The sequence below is a fragment of the Macaca fascicularis genome, chromosome X (genome assembly GCF_037993035.2).
Source record: "Macaca fascicularis isolate 582-1 chromosome X, T2T-MFA8v1.1".
In the NCBI taxonomy this organism is placed as follows: Eukaryota; Metazoa; Chordata; class Mammalia; order Primates; family Cercopithecidae; genus Macaca; species Macaca fascicularis.
The window spans coordinates 90,481,847-90,502,084 of NC_088395.1; the positions used below are offsets into that span (position 1 = coordinate 90,481,847).

Below are 20,238 nucleotides of genomic sequence, written 5' to 3' on the forward strand. Positions count from 1 at the left end.
AGAGGAAAATTTACATTCTTCTATTTTCCTTTCAGTACATATATCTCTTTTCCACACACAAATACACACACATAAACACATCTTTATGCACCCATGCACATTCAAACCTAGTGTTAAAATAGGCTGATAAGAAATAATTATTCAATAAGCCAAACAGGTAGATTCAATTAATGAATACTGACTAATTCAGTTCAAGCTTTAAAAAGTTGAGTGTGAACACTCCCACAATTTAAGAATAGGTTTCAAAAGCACCTGTGCACTTTAAAATATGACTGCTCTGTCCCCTTTAAATTTATTTTATTCACAATCCCTTTATGATGTCATCACTCAACATCACCAGTTTCAACTTACTATGCTCAAGTCCAGGCAACATACAGGCAGGGGAAATGTCTCTTCCAAGGTTGTAAGTCCTCTTTTTAATTCTTTTTAGTATTTCAAATAATCAATATGTCAATTTGGTTACAAATGTATATGTTTAACTGTAAAGAATGTTTCTTTCGTAGTCGTTTTATTTATAAATTAGAAATTGTATTTTAAACAGAGATATGAAATTTTCAATAATATCTTAGATGTTTTGCTTTGAAATTTCACGTGTGCAGTCTTTTATACAAAATACCTGTGAATCTTGACTGTTTTATCTCTCTGAGTCTCAGTTTCTTATTACTACATCTTGTTTTAGGAATCATGGAAAGAATAAACTAATGTGAAAGCACTTTAAAATGTAAAGCAGGGTACAATGTAGTAAGACTATGTATGCTAGTTTGGTAAACTTAAATGTATGTGTAGGTAAAATTAGACCATTCTATTTTTCTGATAAATACAGTATTATGTCCAAGAAAGTATAGAGTTTATTTTTTAAAGACATCATTAAGTAGAAGATAAAGTATTATTCACATGGAATTAAACAGTTTTTCTGAAGCCTTTAGTTGCTGTAGTGTTGTTTTTTATTTTAAAAATCAATCTCCTCTTAAAGAATATTTCTGAAAGTAATTTAAAAATTAAGATAATGTAAGCCATGCTAACTTACAACTACCAGATAATATCCCATGTATATTAAATTGAAATATATGAGATTGCTTGTATTAAACTATTTTGACCTAAAAAATGGAAATTTCTTATGGTACAACCTAATATAAAACACTTGTAAAGTCTATGAAAAAAAAATACAATTAATGTGGAATAAAAATATGGGGTATATGACCAGGCAATTTATAGGAAAAAATCTTAATTGCCAGTAAACATTAAAAAGTGCACAAATTCAATAGCAAAAAGCTAATTCAGAAAATATTTCACTCAGAAATTCAAACTTTGGAGAATTATTCCATAGAAAGGAATTGCAGACATTTTCCCTCTTTAAATGATATATATCTGTAATGTTTATATTTTTTTGTATTAGCGTGTATTACTTTTAGAAAATGAAAATTCAGTAAGTTTGAAAGAAAGAAAAAGAGTGGGCCAGGCGCGGTGGCTCTCTCCTGTAATCCCAGCACTTTGCGGACCACGATGTCAGGAGATCTAGACTATCCTGGCTAACATGGTGAAACCCCGTCTCTACTAAAAATACAAAAAAATTAGCCAGGTGTGGTGGCAGGCGCTTGTAGTACCAGCTACTCGGGAGGCTGAGGCAGGAGAATGGCATGAACCCAGGGGGCGGAGCTTGCAGAGAATGGAGATCGCGCCACTGCACTCCAGCCTGGGCGACAGAGAGAGAGAGACAGACAGACAGACAGACAGACAGACAGACAGACAGACAGAAAGAAAGAAAGAAAGAAAGAAAGAAAGAAAGAAAGAAAGAAAGAAAGAAAGAGAAATGAAGGAGATTTGATCCAGAGATTAAAATTGAGCTCCCCAAAGTGAGCTTCTCAAATCACTAGCACTTTTACAAAGACATTTCTAGCTTGATGCTGCCTACGCATGATCTTCTCTCTTAGATCACAAAGACCTCAGGTTTATGTCACCATTAGGCATTATCTCTTTGAAACTCACTGTCATCAGCAACACCCTGTATGTCCTCCTCTGCCTCCTATCTGAATGATAACTCTGTCCTCTTGCTGTATCTGAAACCCAACTCTCTCTCAAATTCATTGCTTTTCCTGCAGCCTTCAAGAGCGGTTGATGTTTTCCTTCCTACATCCTCTCCTACCACTGAACCCAAAAACGCAATAGATGTCGGCTTTATTCCTCAATGCTATTTCCAGGTCATTCTCCTTTCTTACTTCCAAAAATAGCCAACTTTGAATCTCATGTCATCAACTTATATCACCTGTGACCTTTCCTTGTGGTATTCACGACCTAACTCCTAGTACTCTGCTTCATTTTGTGATGATTTTCAGTCTGGCTATCACTTTCTCCAAAAGTACCTTTGTCTTAATTTCTAGTAATTTTACTGTTAGATGATCAATCTCATATCTAACATTTTAATTATTTAACTTTCTCTTCTCCAGTTATTTTGTCTTACATCCTAATTTAGTGGTTTACTACTGCACATATCCATCCAAAATCTCAAATTCAAACATTCCACTCTCCAACTGATACGTCAGGTACCTCTAATAATCTCATTTCAGCAATTCTACCTCTAAGACTGATCATTGATTCTACTGCCTTTTCCCTGTTCCTTGCTAATGACCCTTCTGTGGCTTTTCTTCTGTTGCCTGTCATAAATCTTTTCCCATCTTAGATTTTTACAGGCTCATGGTGAATTAGCACAAATATTTCCTTGAGTATATCCTCAGCTCCCTTTACCCCACTCTCTTTTTGGACATCTTTGCTGAAAAAAGCTTAATTTTTAACAAATTTAAACCTCTAATTATGCCCCACACCTCTGCAAGATAAATGTGCATGAGAAAAAAAAACTGTGTAACCATAATCATTATCTTCAATTTAAATATAAAATGACAAATTTCAAGTGGTCCATTAATGCTACCTGGCAGTATTCTGCGTTCATCTTTACCCCAGTACCCCACCTTCAGTCCTATTAGAGCAGATGCTTTCTTCTTGTTACATTTAACTCCTCTAACTAGGCATACTAGTTTCCGAAGGCTACTGTAAGAAACTACCAGAAACTGATTGGCTTAAACCATTATATATTGTCTCACAGTTCTGGAGACTACAAGTCCAAAATCAAGGTATCAGCAGGATTGGTTTACTCTAGAGGTTCTAAGGGAGACTCTGTTCCGTGCCTCTCTCTCCTAGTTTCTGGCAGTTCCTGGTATTGTGTGGCTTGTAGATGCATTGCACCAATATCTGCCTTCATCATCACATGGCATCCACTTTTTGTCTATGTCTCTTTCTCCCTTTGTTCTGATAAGAAAAAGATTTTCTTTTCTTGTAAGAACACTAGTCACTAGATTAGGGCACAACTTAATTCAGTATGATCTCATCTTTATTTGATTACTCCTGCAAAGATCCAATTCCAAATAAAGTAATATTCACAAGTACCAGATGTTAGAACTTGAATATAAATTTGGGGGACGTAAGTCAACTCATAACACAGGATTGAATTTTCTTCACTATTTATGCGTATAGCTTTTTTGTTAACTCATATTCTTCTATAACATCATTTTTTCTTAACTCTTTGTAGATTTTGTCCCATCAGTGTTCAAAAAAAAATTAGCACTCCTACCATTTAAAAAATCCCATTTCCACTTAAAAAATCCCTTTTCCTTCACAGCCTCTTCCAGCCCCCACCCCATTTTCCATCATCTTTGTATAGAAAATCTCTTGGAAAGAATTATTCATATTAGTTATCTTCACTTCCTTTTCTCCAACTAACAATCTCTTTTTAAACTATATTTTAATTGAAAAATTGAATGCATATATATGGTGGATAATTCAAAAAGAACAAAAGGAGAGTTGGCAAAATTCACTCTCCTATACTAGATTCCTAGATCCATTAACGGAGATAATCACTATTACTACTTTCTTTTCTCTCCCAGACTTATTTCAGATTTTGTCCTTACCATTCCATGGAATGGCTTTCATATCTACAGTTCCACTAGCAGCACTTGATACAACTGACCCCTTTCATGAAATATTCTTCTCTTGGTTATCATGTCACTCTGCTTTCTTGGTTTCCCTTCTATTATATTACTATTCCTTATCAGCCTCTGTTGCTGGTTTCTCTTCACCTCTTCAATCTATAAATGTTGAATAGCCCAAAAACTTAGACCTCGGACTTCTTTTTTTCTTATCTACAAGCATTTAGTATACAATATCATCCAGTCCAATGATTTTATATCCCATCTAAATGCTGATGAATTCTAAATTTATATCTCAGTTCCAGACCACACCTCTAATTTTCAGATTTATATGTACAACCAATTTATTGACAATTCCACTTAGATGTCTAATATGTATCTCAAACTTAATATGAGCAAAACGAAAATATTATTTTGTACCCCTTTTAAACCTGCTCATCCATAAGTATTCTGCATCTCAGAAATTGGCACTACTATTCACTCAGTTGTTTAAGCAAACAAACACATGCATACACACACACACACACACACACACACACACCCCAACATACCTTCGGCGTCATCCTCAATTGCCTTCTTTCTCTAGCAGTGAACATCCAGTACATCACCAAATCCTATAGGGATTACCTTTAAAATATATCTAGAATTTAGTCCCAACATCATTTCTGCCATCAACTCTAAACCATTTTGATCTCTTATTTAGATTATTGCTAAAACCTCTGTGCATGTTACCTTGATTAGTTTCATATTGTCTCTGTAACAAATTACCATATACTTTGTGGATTAAAATGATAGAAATTTAATCCCTTACATTTCTGGAAGACGTAAGTACAAAATGAATCATTCAGAGCTAAAATCAAGTTATTGGAAGGGCTGATTCTTTCTGAAGGCATCAGAAGTGATTTTATTCCTTGCCTTTTTTTGCTTCTCGTGGCTGCTAGCATTTCTTGGTTTTTGACTGCATCATTCTGATCTCTGCAATGTCATCATATTGCATTTCTTCTGTAATCAAATCTTCTTTTACCTATTTCTTATATACACAATTGTAATAATACTTAGGACCCACCGGGATAATCTAAGATTTTAATCGCACCTGCAAATTGTCATTTGCCATGTAAGATAACTTTCACAACTTCCAGGATTGTTGCGGGAAGTCAGGGACCCTGAAGGAAGGAATCGGCTGAAAGCACTACAGAAGAACATAAATTGTGAAGATTCATGGACATTTATTAGTTCCCCAAATTAATACTTTTATAATTTCTTACGCCTGTCTTAACTTTAATCTCTTAATCCCGTCATCTTTGTAAGTGGAGGATGAATGTCGCTTCAGGACCCTGTGATGACTGTGTTAACTGCACAAATTGTTTGTAGAGCATGTGTATTTGAATATGAAATCTAGCAATTTAAGCACATGATAACAGCGATTTTCAGGGAACAAAGGAGATAACTTTAAAGTCTGACTGTCTGTGGGCCTGGCGGAACAGAGCCATATTTCTCTTATTACCAAAAACGGGTAAGATAAATATCGCTGGATATTAATAATTAACAGCCCTGGGAAAAGAATATATTCCCAGGGCAGGGCCTCTAAAATGGGCGGCCTGGCAGTGTCTGCCTTATGCAGATGTAAATAGGGTTGAAACACACCCTAGTCTCCTGCAGCACCCCCAGGCTTGCTAGGATTAGGAAATTCCAGCCTGACAAATTGTAGTCAGACCAGTTCTCTGCACTTGAACCTTGTTTATCAGTGACAATGCGTGCACAGCTGGACATGGAAGTTCATTAGTGATTCTAGTTTCGCCCTGACCTTGTGATCTCGCCCTGACCTCCTGCCTTGTGATCTTTTGTCGCCCCTGAAGCATATGATCTCTGTGACCAACACCCTATTCATACACTGCCTCCCTTTTGAAAATTGCTAATAAAAACTTGCTGGTTTTACAGCTCAGGAGGCATCATGGAACCTGCCGACATGTGATGTCTCCCCTGGACACCCAGCTTTAAAATTTCTCTCTTTTGTACTCTTTCCCTTTATTTCTCAGACCAGTCAACACTTAGGGAAAATAGAAAAGGACCCACGTTGAATATCGGGGGTGGGTTTCCCCGATAAGGGATTAGAAAATTGATATCTTTAGAGTATATTATTCAGCCTACTACAGTCTGTCCTGAACCCCAAATATTCATTTCTATCCCACATGCAAATACAGTCACTCAAAGCTAAACTAACATCTACAAAACTATCACCTCATTTCAGTATTAACTCAAGTCCAATATCATATGCAAATATCATCAGCTCTAAAGTCCCAGTTGCTATAGTGTAAATCATCTAAATCAGGTATAGTGAGATTCTGTATGTGTTCCATCCTGGGGTGAAATTACCCTATATCTGTAGAACTGTAAAATTAAAAAACACATTTTCTGCTCCAAAAATACAATGATTGAACATGGACAGAAGAATAATCATAGACATTTTAACTCCATAAAATGGGAAAATAAAACAAACCAAAAAAAATCGAATCATTGGCCTCAAGCAATTTCTAAGTCAAACTGAGTAAACTCTGTTAGATATCAATGTCTGTGAATAATCTACTGCGGCTTGAGATTCCACTACCTTGGCCCATGGCTCCACCCCTGGGCTTTTAGCTCTATCCTCAGAGTTAGCCATCGTTTTTTTTAAAGGATAGCACATGTTTGCAACTGAGTCGCTCTGCCTGCCTGATTCCTGCCTGTATAGATTTATCAGTTTAATTCTTTCATCCTTCCTCTCTCGTCCCTTTTCATCCCAAACTCTCAGTGTTGCTGGTATAACATTCTCAGAAACTTGTGCTTCTCTTGTGTATATTATGAGCATACCAGCCATTAAAAAAAAGTTTCCTTCACAGATGTTTATAAAGAAAATATTTTTATACATTTAGTCTATATACCTGACTTTTGCTGAGATGGTTGATCAGATCCTTAAGTAACATGCTTTATCTTCCAGCACTAGCAAAATATTGTCCAGCCCCACTCAGCACTCTCTCTGGAGAACACTTCCCTGACAGTGAACCTTAATTTATCGTCTTTTAAAATCTGTGTAAAGTGAGAATTTCCCAAATAATTAAGTCCTGGTGATTGTTTGCATAGCAATTCTTTCCTTAATTATATTTATTTTCCTTGTCATTTTACTATAGGCAGCAAGAAGAAACTGCATTATACATTCAATGCTTTCCTTGAAAATCTCCTCAACTGAATATCCTAGTTCATTACTTATGTTCTTCACATAACTGTAGAACATAGTTCAGCTGTTTCTGCCACTATACAGATGGAATTATCTTTCCCCAGTCTTCAATAACATGTTTTTCACTACCTCCTGAGTTCTCACCAGCAACATCTTTAAAATCCATATTTCATCAAGTCTTTTTATGATGATTTATGTATTCTCAAAGATGATGTAGGCTTTCTTCTACAATGTTCCTCACTTTCTCTGAGTTTTCACCAACAAAGTCTTCAACATCCATATTTTCTAGCAGTTTTATTCAAGGCAATCAAAGGCTTTTTCCATCACACTCCTTAAAATTATTTTAACCTCTTTCCAATGCCCAATTCCAAAACTACTTCTACATCTTTGAATATATATTACAGCAACAACCACTCCTGGTACCAACATTTGCATTAATTTTCTATTGTTGTTGTGGAAAATTGTCACAAACATAGTAGCTGAAACAACATAGTTTTACAGTTGTGGAGGTCTGAAATCTAAAATCTATTTCACTGGGCTAAAATCAAGGTGTTAGCAAGGCTGATTTCTTCTAAACTTTGAGGGCAAAATCTATTTCCTTGCTTTTTTTACCTTTTAGTGGCTACTCAGAATTTTTGGCTAGCCCCCATTCTTCCTCCTTCAAAGTGCACCACTCCAATCTCTGCTTTCATAATCACTTTGCTTTCTCCTCCTCTGACCCTCTTTTCTTCCTCTTATAATAGTTTTGGTGATTACATTTTGTGCCCTCTTGAACAATCCAGATAACCTCCCAGTCTCAAGACTCTCAATTTAACCGCTTATGCAAAGTCCTATTTGCCACATACGATAACATGCACAGGTCCTAGAAATTAAAGTTTGGATTTTTTTTATTGTTCAGCCTCAACAATACTTAATATTCAATTGTTAAATGAATAATTTAGTGAAAACTACAGCATAATTTCTTGTCTAAGTTTGAGGATTAAATTCATTTGATTATCAGGAAATTAAAGAAAAGTGATGAATTAAACATAAATGGTGCAAAAACAATAGGACAAGAAGAAAGTTATCTTTATAAAGAGTAAATTTGAAATAGAGAGTGCATAAACTGAAAAGGAATACAAGATTTTAAGAGCAAGATTTCACCCCAGATCATTTTCAAGCAAATATAATTATTCAACTACATTAAAACATTACATATTTGAAAGTTTATTATGAACACTGAAATTCTATAAAAGCACAATGAAAATATTACCTATTATTCATATTGTTGTCATAACCATACTATTTCTCTAAAGAATCTTTGTCATGATGTTCAAAGAAATGTGTATTTTATTTATTTATTTATTTATTTATTTATTTATTTATCTATTTTCTCTTTCTTCTACAATTATTAGAGAAGGAAAAACTTGTACAGTTTGTAATAACTGGATAATGGGAGTTCAATATATCACTATATTTCATTATGGTTATAGATTTTATGCCCAGTTTAATAAATATTTGTCTACTCTACTATCGTTAAGATATCCTCCTTTGTTACCTCATAGAACTTTTATTATTTTACAGTTCAGCTTTAGGTCTTCAGTCTATCTGAGATTGATTCTGGTACTTATTGTGAAATGGTGGTCAAGAATCACACTTTTCCCCTTGTAGATACTTAATTGATTAAAATCATTATTGAAAACCCCATTTTTCTCCAGTGCATGAAAACTTTGGTATAATTTGTGTGACTGTATCTATATAGGTCTCTTATTTTGCTTTCCATTCAACTTCATTAGTTATTTGTCTCTGTATCTATGTTCCATTATCTTAATTACTGTCACTTTAAAATAACTTGGTATATTAATATGTGGCATTATATATCTTTCATGTTATTTTACTTCCAAATTGTCTTGTATATTCTTGAATCTTTTATTTCCATATAAATGGTAGAATCACTAGACAGTAATCACAAAAACATTTTAAAAATTATTGGGATTACACTGAATTAATACTTGAATTTGCTATATTTTGTATTACTGAGTCTTTCATACTCTAACATGTTATATATTTCTATTTGTGTATTTTTTAAAAATGTATCTTAATATTAGTTTCTACTATTCAGTATAAAGCTATTGTACGTATATATTTTTATATTTATTTCTAGGTATTTGCTATTTTTTATTTGATTGCATAAATGGTACTACTAGAATATTTTCTAAATGTTTTTTCATGGTATATAGAAAGGTAATTATAGTTTATCTTTTTGTTAACTTTTAAAGCTCAGGAGTACATGTTCACATTTGGTATATAGGTAAACTTGTGTCATGGGGGTTCACTGTACAGATTATTTAATCACTCAGGTATTAAGTCTGGTGCCCATTAGTTATTTTTTATGATCCTCTCCCTCCTCCTACCCTCCATCTTCTGATAGACCCTAGTGTGTGTTGCTCCACTCTATGTGTCCATGTGTTCTCATCATTCAGCTCCCATTTATAAGTAAGAACATGTGGTGTTTGGTTTTCTGTTCCTGCTCTAGTATGCTGAGGATAATAGCTCCCAACTCCATCCATAGCCCTGCAAAGAACATGATCTCATTCATTTTTATAGCTACATAGTATTCCATAGTGGATATGTACCACAGTTTTTAAATCCAGTCTACCGTTGATGGGCATTTGTGTTCATTTCATGTCTTTGCTATTGTGAGTAGTGTTGCAATGAACATAAGCATGCATTTATCTTTATAACAGAATGATTTCTATTCCTTTAGGTATATACCCAGTAATGGGATTGCTGGGTCAATTTGTATTTCTTCCTCTAAGTCTTTAAGGAATTGTCACATTTCTTTCACAATGGTTGAACTAATTTATACTCCTGCCAACAGTGTATAAGCATTCCTTTTTCTCCACAACCTTGCCAACATCTATTTTCTGAATTTTTAAAAATAGCTAAAAGCTCAACATCACTGATCAATACAGAAATGCAAATCAAAACCACAATGAGATACAGTCTCACACCAGTCAGAATGACTATTATTACATTTTATCTTTGTCTCTAACAATCTTACTAAATTCACTCATTAATTTTAATAGTGTCCCTATAGATATTTTGAATGTTCTATGTAAACAGTCATGCTCCCTTTAAATAGTGACAGTTTTATTTCTTCTTTTTTCTCTTCTTATGATTTTTAACTTATTTTTACTTGCCTCATCTTTCTTCTGATCGCACTAAAATTTCCATCACCATGTTAAATTAAAATTATACTAGTGAACATCTTTTTCTTGTTTCTGAGGTCAGAGAAAACGTTCCAACTTTTCACTATAGAGTAATACATTTGTTGTAGGTTTTCTATAGGTTCCCATTATTAGATTAAGGTAGTTCTTGTCTATTCCTTGTTTGTTAAAGATTTACATAAATAAGTGTAAGATATTATCAAATATTTTTTCTCAATGTTGAGATGATAATATAATTTTTTTCTTCTTCATGCTAAAAATTTATTATAAATAGTGTTAGATATTATCATCAAATTTTGTTTCCTACATGATGAAATGATCATATAGTTTTTTTCTTCTTTACTGTCTTAATGTAGTCAATTTCATATGTTAAACCAACCTGAAATAATCTCCATTTGGTTGTGATATAATATCCTTTCTATGTATTAAATTTTCCAAAAATGTTTCATGATTTTGGCATCAGCTTGACACGGTGTCTCATGGTAGTAATTCCAGTGCCATGGGAGGACAAGGTAGGAGGATTGCTTGAGGCCAAGAATTTGAGACCAGTCTAGACAACATAATCAGATCCTGTCTCTACAAAAAAATAAAAAATAAACAAAAATCAGCCAGGTATTGAAGTGTGCACCTGTACTCCTAGCTACTTGGGAGAGTAAAGCAGGAGGATCACTTGAGCCCACGAGTTAAAAGAGTTGCCATGAGCAATGATCATGCCACTGTACTGCAGTCTGGGTGACAGAAAGATATCCTGTATCAAAAAAAAAATAAGAAAAAAGAATTTTGGCATAAACGTTTATAAAAGATGTAGGCCTATAATTCTACTTTGTGTTAAAGAATTTATCAGGTGTTGGTATCTAGGTTATGCTCCCTTCGTAAAAAAATTTATAAATATTTCCTCCTTTTCTATTCTCTGAATGAGTATGTAAACAATCTTTTTTTAGGAATTTGGAAGAAAGGATCAATGAAGACATTTGGACCTGGCATTCACTGTGTCGGTAAGTTATTAATTATTAAGACTTTTAATTATTAAGACTAAGCCTGGCACTGAGCAGGTCTTAAGCCTGGGTATTGGGGCCAACCTGGAGGTTGGGTCCATGGGTGCCCACCAGGGGCCTGAGGGCATGGGGGTTGGTGTGGAGCCTGGATTTGCAAGTGCCAGCCCATATTTTAGGACTGTGGGGGCCAATCATAAGGCTGTGGCAGGCTTGAAATTTTGGTCTATGTTGGTAGTCTCCTGTGGACAGTCTGATGCTTAAGGCTTTGGTGGCTGCCTGGACTTGGGATTTTCAAGTGCCAGCCTGGTGACTAGAGCTGTGGCAGCCAGCCTGGCAGTAGGGCAGGACTGGAGCTTTGAGCAGGCCTGAAATCTGAGTCTATAGAACAAGCCAGAGCTCTGGGGGCTAGTCTGGCACTGAGATAGGCCTGGACGCCTCTATGGGTGTTGGCCTTGAGTCTGCAGGTTTCAGCCTCATCTGCAGTGGGGGCAAACCTGGAGACTGAGTCTGCCAGGCAGTCTGGAGCCTACGGCCATGAGGTCCTGCATGGTGCCCGGTTTTACTGGGGCAGGTCTGCAATTACATTCCATATAAACTCAATACATTGATACTTGTTGTGACTTGCTTCATGGCCCAGTATGTGGTCACTCTTGTTAAATGTTCTATGTGAATTTGAAAAAAATATATATAATGCAATTGTTTGATGTAGTGTTTTTATAGGATGTCAAACTTCGTTATTCAAGTTTTCTATATCTCCTTTGATATACATTTTATTTTTGTTTGATTAGTTATTAAGATAGGTATGCTAAAGCTCCAACTAATTGTGAGTTTATACAGTACTACTTTTAGTTTTATATTTTTTCATTACATTTTCCTCTGTATTATCATTTATACATTATTTTATTATTAATTTGTTGTTATTCCAGGGATTAGATTAATCTTTGACATCTTATAGTTTAGTATGAATTAATATTTCCATTAGTTCTCAAAAAATGTAAGCACCTTGCACTTTAATTCAATTTATTCCACCCACATTGTTACACTATTATTATTATACACTTATGTATTCCAAACTTAGTAGATTATAATTACTATTATTTGTAAATAATATTTATATTCTATACTTGCTCTTTTGATGGTCTTTATTTTATCTTGTGTTAAATGAGGATCATCTCAGGTCATATTTTCCTGCCTAGAGAAATCTCATTAATATTTCCTTTAGTGCTTTCTGCTTGCAATGAAATTATCATGGTTTTTATTTGTTTAAAAATATCTTTTTTTAAGAATGTTAAAGATAGCTAGAGAGAAAGGGCAGGTAACCTACTAAGAAAACCCCATCAGGCTAACAGTGGAACTCTCAGTATAAACCCTAAAACCCAGAAGAGATTGTGACACTATATTTGACATTTTTAAAGAAAAAAAAAAAAAAAAAACTTCAACCAAGAATTTCACATCCAGCCAAATGAAGCTTCTGAAGCAAAGGAGAAATAAGATCCTTCTCAGATAAGCAAATGCTGATGAAGTACATTACCGCCTGACATGCCTTACAAGAGATCTTGAAAACAACTCTAAATGTGAAAAGAAGAAAACATTACCAATGAACACAAAAACACACTTAAATACATATATCAGTGACACCATAAAATAACCACATAAGCAAGTCAACATAATGACCAGCTAACAACACCATGTCAGGATCAAATCCACATATATCAATATTAACTTTAAATGTAAATGACTAAATGCCCAATTTAAAAGACAGAGACTAGAAAGCTATATAAAAAAGCAAGACCCTTGGCCGGGCGCGGTGGCTCAAGCCTGTAATCCCAGCACTTTGGGAGGCCGAGACGGGCGGATCACGAGGTCAGGAGATCGAGACCATCCTGGCTAACACGGTGAAACCTCGTCTCTACTAAAAATACAAAAAACTAGCTGGGCAAGGTGGCGGGCGCCTGTAGTCCCAGCTACTCAAGAGGCTGAGGCAGGAGAATGACTTAAACCTGGGAGGCGGAGCTTGCAGTGAGCTGAGATCCGGCCACTGCACTCCAGCCTGGGCGACAGAGCGAGACTCTGTCTCAAAAAAAAAAAAAAAAAAAGACCCAATGGTATGATGTTTTTAAGAGATGCTTCTTACATGCAATGACATCCATAGGCTCAAAATTAGGGATGAAGGAAAATAAACTAAGCAAATGGAAATCAGACAAAAAGCTGGGGTTGTAACCCTAATTTCAGATAAAACAGACTTTAAACTAACAAAGATAAAAAATAAGAGCATTACATCAGGGAGGGGCTAAGTAGCCACCTAGAAATAGCTACGGTTGAAGGGTCCCACCAAGAACAAAAATGGAGACTGAATCCTGCACCAGCAACTAAGGTTTCCAGGTTCTCTCTCACTGGGACTGATTAGGCAGTTGGCAGGACCCATGGAGAGTGTATACAAGCAGGGTGGAGTGATAGCCTACCTGGGAGCTGCATGAGGCAAGGGGAGTTCCCACCCACCCAAGGGAAGTAGTGAGTGTGCAACCCCACTAAGGAAACCACACTTCTTCCACAGATCTATGCAACCCAAATATCAGGAGATTCCCTCATGATCCCATGCCACCAGGGCCTTGGATCCCAAGCACAGAACTGTGCAGATTCTCAGAGGCCACATGGCTGCAGACTGCCTAAGATGACTGAGCTCCTGGAAGGGTGGGTGACAGCCATCGCTGTGGCTACCTGCTGCCTAAGATGACTGAGCTCCTTGCCAGAGGGGTGGCAGCCATCACTGCAGCTCCAGTCCCCTGGTTGGTGCCAGGGAGACTGAGTGGTTTAGACCAAGAGAAATTTCCCACAGCACAGCACAGTGGCTGTGACAGATCACGGCCAGACTGCCTCTTTTGGCTGGACGCAGACCCACTCTTCCTCACTGGGTAAGCCCTCCCTGCAGGAATTTCAGCAACTCCAGACAGGGGGTTATGGACAAAACTCTGATCCCCCTGGGGCAGATCCCCTGAGGGGAGCAGTGGCCACAGTCTCTACGGATCAGTGGACTTAGTTTTTCCCCTGCTGGCTCTGAGAAATTCAGACAGTCCAGAAGAGTGGGATTCTCCCCAATACAGGGCACCCTCTCTGCCAAGTGGCAGTCAGAGTGCTGTGTTAAGTGGGTCTGTGATCCCATGCTTCCTGACTGTGTGAGACTCCCACAATGGGTCGTTAGACACCTTTTCAGGAGCATTCCCTCTGGTGTCAGGCTGGTTACCCTGTGGGATGCAGCTCCCAGAAGAAGTAGCAGACCAGCCATCTTTGCTGTTCTACTGCCTCCAGTGGTGACACCTCCAGGGGCGGGAGAGGCCCAGACCAATAGGACCTGGAGTGGACCCCCAGCAAACCACAGCAGCCCTACAGAAAAGAGGCCTGACTGTTAAAAGAAAAATAACAGTAATTAACAACAACAGAATGAACAAAAAAGTCCCTACAAAAACCCTATCCAAATATCAGCATCCTCAAAGATTGAAACTAGATAAACTCAAGAAGATAAGAAAAGAATAAATAAAAAACTGAAACCTCAAAAATCCAGAGTGCCTTTTCTCCTCCAAATGATGACAACACCTTGTCAGCAAAGTCATAGAACTGGGCTGAGGCTGAGATGGATTAACTAACAGAAATAGGCTTCAGAATGTGGATAACAGCAAACTTCACTGAGCTGAAGGAGCATGTTCTATCTCAATGCAAAGAAGCTAAGAACCATGATAAAACATTACAAGAGCTGTTAACCAGAATAACTGTTTAGAGAGAAATATAAATGACCTAATAAATCTGAAAAACACAACATAAGAACTTCACAATGCAACCACAAGTATCAGTAGCCAGACAGACAAAATGGAGGAAAGAATTTTAGAAATTCAAGGCTATCTTGCTGAAATGAGAAAGACAGACAAGATTAAAGAAAAAAGAATGAAAGGAACAAACAAAACCTCTGGGAATTGTGGGATTATGTAAAAAGATGAAACCTGAGACTGATTGGGGTACCTAAAGAAGACAGGGAGATTGAAACCAAGCTGGATAAAATACTTCAGGATCTCATCCAGGAAAACTTCCCCAGCTTAACAAAGCATGCCAACATTCAAATTCGGGAAATCCAGAGAACCCCAGTAAGATACTCTATGAAAGATCAACCTCAAGACACAATCATCAGATTCTCCAAGGTTAAAATAAAGAAAAAAATAATGTTAAGGACAGCCAGAGAGAAAGGTCAGGTCATCTACAAAGGGAAGTCCATCAGAATCACAGCAGAGCTCTCAGCAGAAATGCCACAAGCCAGAAAAGATTGGGGCCAATATTCACCATTCTTAAAGAAAAAATTTTAAACCCTGAATACCATATCTGGCCAAATGAAGCTTCATGAGCAAAAGAGAAATAAAATCTTTTACAGACAAGCAAATACTGAGGGAATTCATCACCACCAGGCCTGCCTTGCAAGAGCTCCTGAGGGAAGCACTAAATATGGGAAGGAAAAATTGTTACCAGCCACTACAAAAACACACTGAAGTACACAGACCAATAACACTATGAAGCGACTACCACAACAAGTCTGCAAAGTAACCAGCTAGCATTATGGTGATAGGATATAATACACACACGACAATATTAACCTTAAATGTAAATGGGCTAAATGTCCCAATGAAGAAACACAAAATAGCAAGTTGGATAAAGTCAAGAATCATTGGTGTTCCGTTTTCAAGAGAACCAGCTCCTGTGCAAAGACACACATATGCTCAACAAAAGGGATGGAGGAAAATCTACCAAGCAAATGGAAAGCAGAAAAATAGTAGATGTTGCTGTCTTAGTTTCTGACATAATAGACTTTAACTCAACAAAGATCATAAAAGACAAACAGGACATTACATAATGACAAAGGATCCAAAAAGAGCTAACTATTCTACATATATGTATATACCCAATACAGGAGCACCCAAATTTAAAAAAAAAAAGTGTTTAGAGACCTAAAAAGAAACTTAGACTCCCAAACAATAAAAGTGGGAGACATTAACAGTCACTGTTAATATTAGACAGATCATCAAGACAGAAAATTAACAAAGCTATTCAGGACTTGAACTCAGCTCTGGATCAAGTTGACCTGGTAGATACCTACAGAACTCTGCATCCAAAACCAACAGAATATGCATTTATCTCTGTTCCACATGGCACTTACTCTAAAATCTATCACATATTTGGAAATGAAATACTCCTCAGCAAATTCAAAATAACTGAAAACATAACAAACAGTCTCTCAGACCACAGCGTAATCAAATTAGAACTAAAAGACTCACCAAAACCACACAACTACATGGAAATTGAACCTGCTCCTGAATGAATACCGGGTAAATAATAAAATTAAGGCAGAAAGCAAGAAGTTCTTTGAAACCAATGAGATCAGAGACAATGTACTAGAATCTCTGGTACACAGGTAAAGCAGGGTTAAGAGAGAAACTTATAGCACTTAATGCCCACATCAAAAGCTGGAAAGATCTCAAATAAACACCCTAACATCACAACTAAAATAACTAGAGAACCAAGAGCAAACAAACCCCAAAGCTAGCAGAAGACGAGAAATAACTAAGATCAGAGTAGAACTGAAGGAGATAGAGACACAAAAAAAAGCCCTTCAAAAAATCAAGGAATCCAGAGCTCTTTATTTATTTATTTATTTAATAATAAAATAATATTAATAATAATAATTTTAAAAAGATACTTTAATAATATAATAAAATAGATCAACTGCCAACTAGACTAATAAAGAAGAATATAGAGAAGAATCAAATAGACACAATCAGAAATGATAAGGGGCATATCACCACTGACAAAAAAGCTCAGGACCCGATGTATTCACAGCCATATTTGACCAGATATACAAAGAAGAGCTGGAACCATTCCTACTGAAAGTATTCTAAAAAAAATTGAGGAGGAGGGACTTTTCCTCAACTCATTCTATAAGGCCAGGATCATCCTGATACCAAAACCTGGAAAAGACACAACAGAAAGAGAAAACTTCAGGCCAATGTTCTTGATGAGCATTGATGCAAACATTAAAAAAAAAAAAAAAAAAAAAAAAAAAAACTTGCAAACTAAATCCAGCAGCATGTCAAAAAATCTAGTCCATCATGATTAAGTAGACTTCATCCCTGGTATATAAGTTTGGTTCAATATATGCAAATTAACAAATGTGACTCATCACATAAACAGAACTAAAGACAAAAACCACATGATTATCTCAATAGATGAACAACAGGCTATCAATAAAATTTAACACCCCTTCATGTTAAAAACTCCCAATAAACTAGGTATTGAAGGAACACACCTCAAAATAATAAGAGTCGTCTATGACAAAAACATAGCCAACATCATACTGAATAGGGAATAGCTGGAAGCTTTCTCCTTGAAAGCCAGCATAAGACAAGGATTCCTTCTCTCAATGCTCATATTCAACATAGTATTGGATGTCCTGGCCAGGGAAATCAGACAAGAGAAATAAATGAAAGCAATAAATTGAAATAGAGGAAGTAAACTATTCCTATTTGCAGCTGACATGATTCTATACCTAGAAAACTCTGTAGTCTCAGCCCAAAAGATCCTTAAGCTGATAAACAACTTCAGAAAAATTTCAGGACACAAAATCAATATGCAAAAATGACTAGCATTTCTATCAACCAATAACAGTCAAGCTAAGAGCCAAATCAGAAAAGTAATACAATTCACAATTGCCAGAAAAAGAATAAAATACATAGGCCTACAACTAATCAGGGAGGTTAAAAAGCTCTACCATGAGAATTACAAACACTGATCAAAGAAATCAGAGATAACACAAACAAGTGGAAAACACTCTATACTCATGAATAGGAAGAATCAATATTATTAAAATGGCCATACTGTCCATAGCAATTTACAAATTCAATGCTATTTCTATCAAACTACCAATGACATTCTTCATAAAACCAGAAAAAAACTATTTAAATTTTATATAAAACCAAATATAAAGCCCAAATACCCAAGGCAATCCTAAGCAAAAAACACAAACAAAAAACTCTCCCCCCACACACACACACGTGCATACACATACACACACGCCCACACACACAAACCCAAAGCTGGAGACATAATGTTAGCCAACTTTAAACTATACTACAGGACTACAGTAACCAAAATACAAAACAGCATGGTACTAATACAAAACAGATACATAGATATACGGAACACATAGAGTCCAGAAATAAGGCCACACACATGCAACCATCTGAACTTCCGTAAAGCTAACAAAAACCAGCAATTGAGAAAGGACGCCCTATTCAATAAATGGTTCTGAGATAACTGACTAGACATATACAGAAAATTGGAACTGCACCTCTTTCTTACACCATATAAAAAATCAACTCAAGATGAATTAAAGCTTTTAATGTGAAACTCAAAATTATAAAAAACCCTGAAAGGCAACCTAGGTGATATCATTTTGGTTGTAGTAACTGGCAAAGATTTCATGACAAACACGCCAAAAGCAATCACAACAAAAGCAAAAACTGATGAATGAGACCTATTAGGTTGCTGCAGAAGTAATTGTGGTTTTTGCCCTTTAAAGTAATGACAAAAATCACAATTACTTTTGTAATAATTAAACTAAATAGCTTCTGCATAGCAAAATAGACTACCAACAGAGTAAACAGACAACCTTAAGAATAGGAGAAAATGTTTGCAATGTATGGACAAAAGTCTAATATGCGGCATCTAAAAGGAACTTCAACAAATGTACAAGAAAAAAAAACTAATAACCCCACTTAAAATTGGGCAAAGGACATAAACAGACAGTTCTTAAAAGAAGACATACAGATGGCCAACAAGCATATGAAAAACTCAACATCATTAATCATTAGAGAAAGGCAAACCAAAATCAAAGTAAGATACCATCTCACACTGGTGAGAATGGCTATTATTAAAAAGCCAAAAAATAACAGATGCTGATGAGGTTGTGAAGAAAAGGAAAAGGTTATATACACTGTTGGTGGGAGTGTAAATTACTTCAACCATTGTGGAAAGCAGTGTGGCAATTCCTCAAAAAGCTAAAAACAGAACTAGCATTCAACCCAGCAATGGTTTTATACCCATTACTGGATATATAAATCATTCTATCACAGGAATATAAATCATTCTATCACAAATACATGTGCAGCACTATTCACATTAGCAAAAACATGGAATCAATCTAGATGTCCATCAATGGTAGACTGCATAAAGAAAATATTGTACGTATACCGCATGGAATACTACGCAACCATAAAAATGGAATCAGATCATGTCTTTTGTGGGAACATGAATGGAGCTGCAAGCCATTATCCTTAGCAAAGTAACAAAGAAACAGAAAACCAAATACTGCATGTTATCTCTTATAAGTGGGAACTAAATGATAACATGAAAACAGAGGGGATAAAAGACTCTGGGGCCTATTAGCGTGTGGAGGGTGGGAAGAGAGAGAGGACAAAAAAAAAATAACTCTTGGGTACTACACTTAGTATCTGGGTGATAAAATAATCTGTATAACATACTCCTGTGACAAGAGTTTACCTGTGTAGCAAACCTGTATGTATACCCATGAACCTAAGATGAAAGTAAACAAACAAACAAACAAACATGTGATTATTTTATCTTAATTTTTAAAGGATATTTGTGTTGTGCTAAAATCTTGAGTTGGGAGTTATTTTCTTTTATAACTTTAACTATGTAGTTACACTGTTGGCTTATATCACTAATTTTCTCCTTTATATCAAGAGATAGGTTACCATCACCTACATATATAAGGAGCATGTACATATCCACTT

General features: G+C 36.0%; 1 protein-coding gene across 2 annotated transcripts in view; it reads left to right on the forward strand.

Moving 5' to 3' along the window:
- The first annotated feature begins 349 nt into the window (after positions 1-349).
- CYLC1 (cylicin 1) overlaps positions 350-20,238 on the forward strand; it is a 45,506-nt gene continuing 25,617 nt past the window's right edge. The window contains exons 1-2 of one of the 2 annotated variants that reach the window (XM_045383435.2): positions 352-403; positions 11,339-11,392. In XM_045383435.2, the coding sequence (XP_045239370.1) occupies positions 387-403; positions 11,339-11,392 (71 nt within the window). In that variant the 5' untranslated portion in view covers positions 352-386. Of the gene's footprint in view, positions 404-11,338; positions 11,393-20,238 lie in introns of both variants that reach the window. The other variant, XM_045383436.2, reaches the window with a different exon arrangement.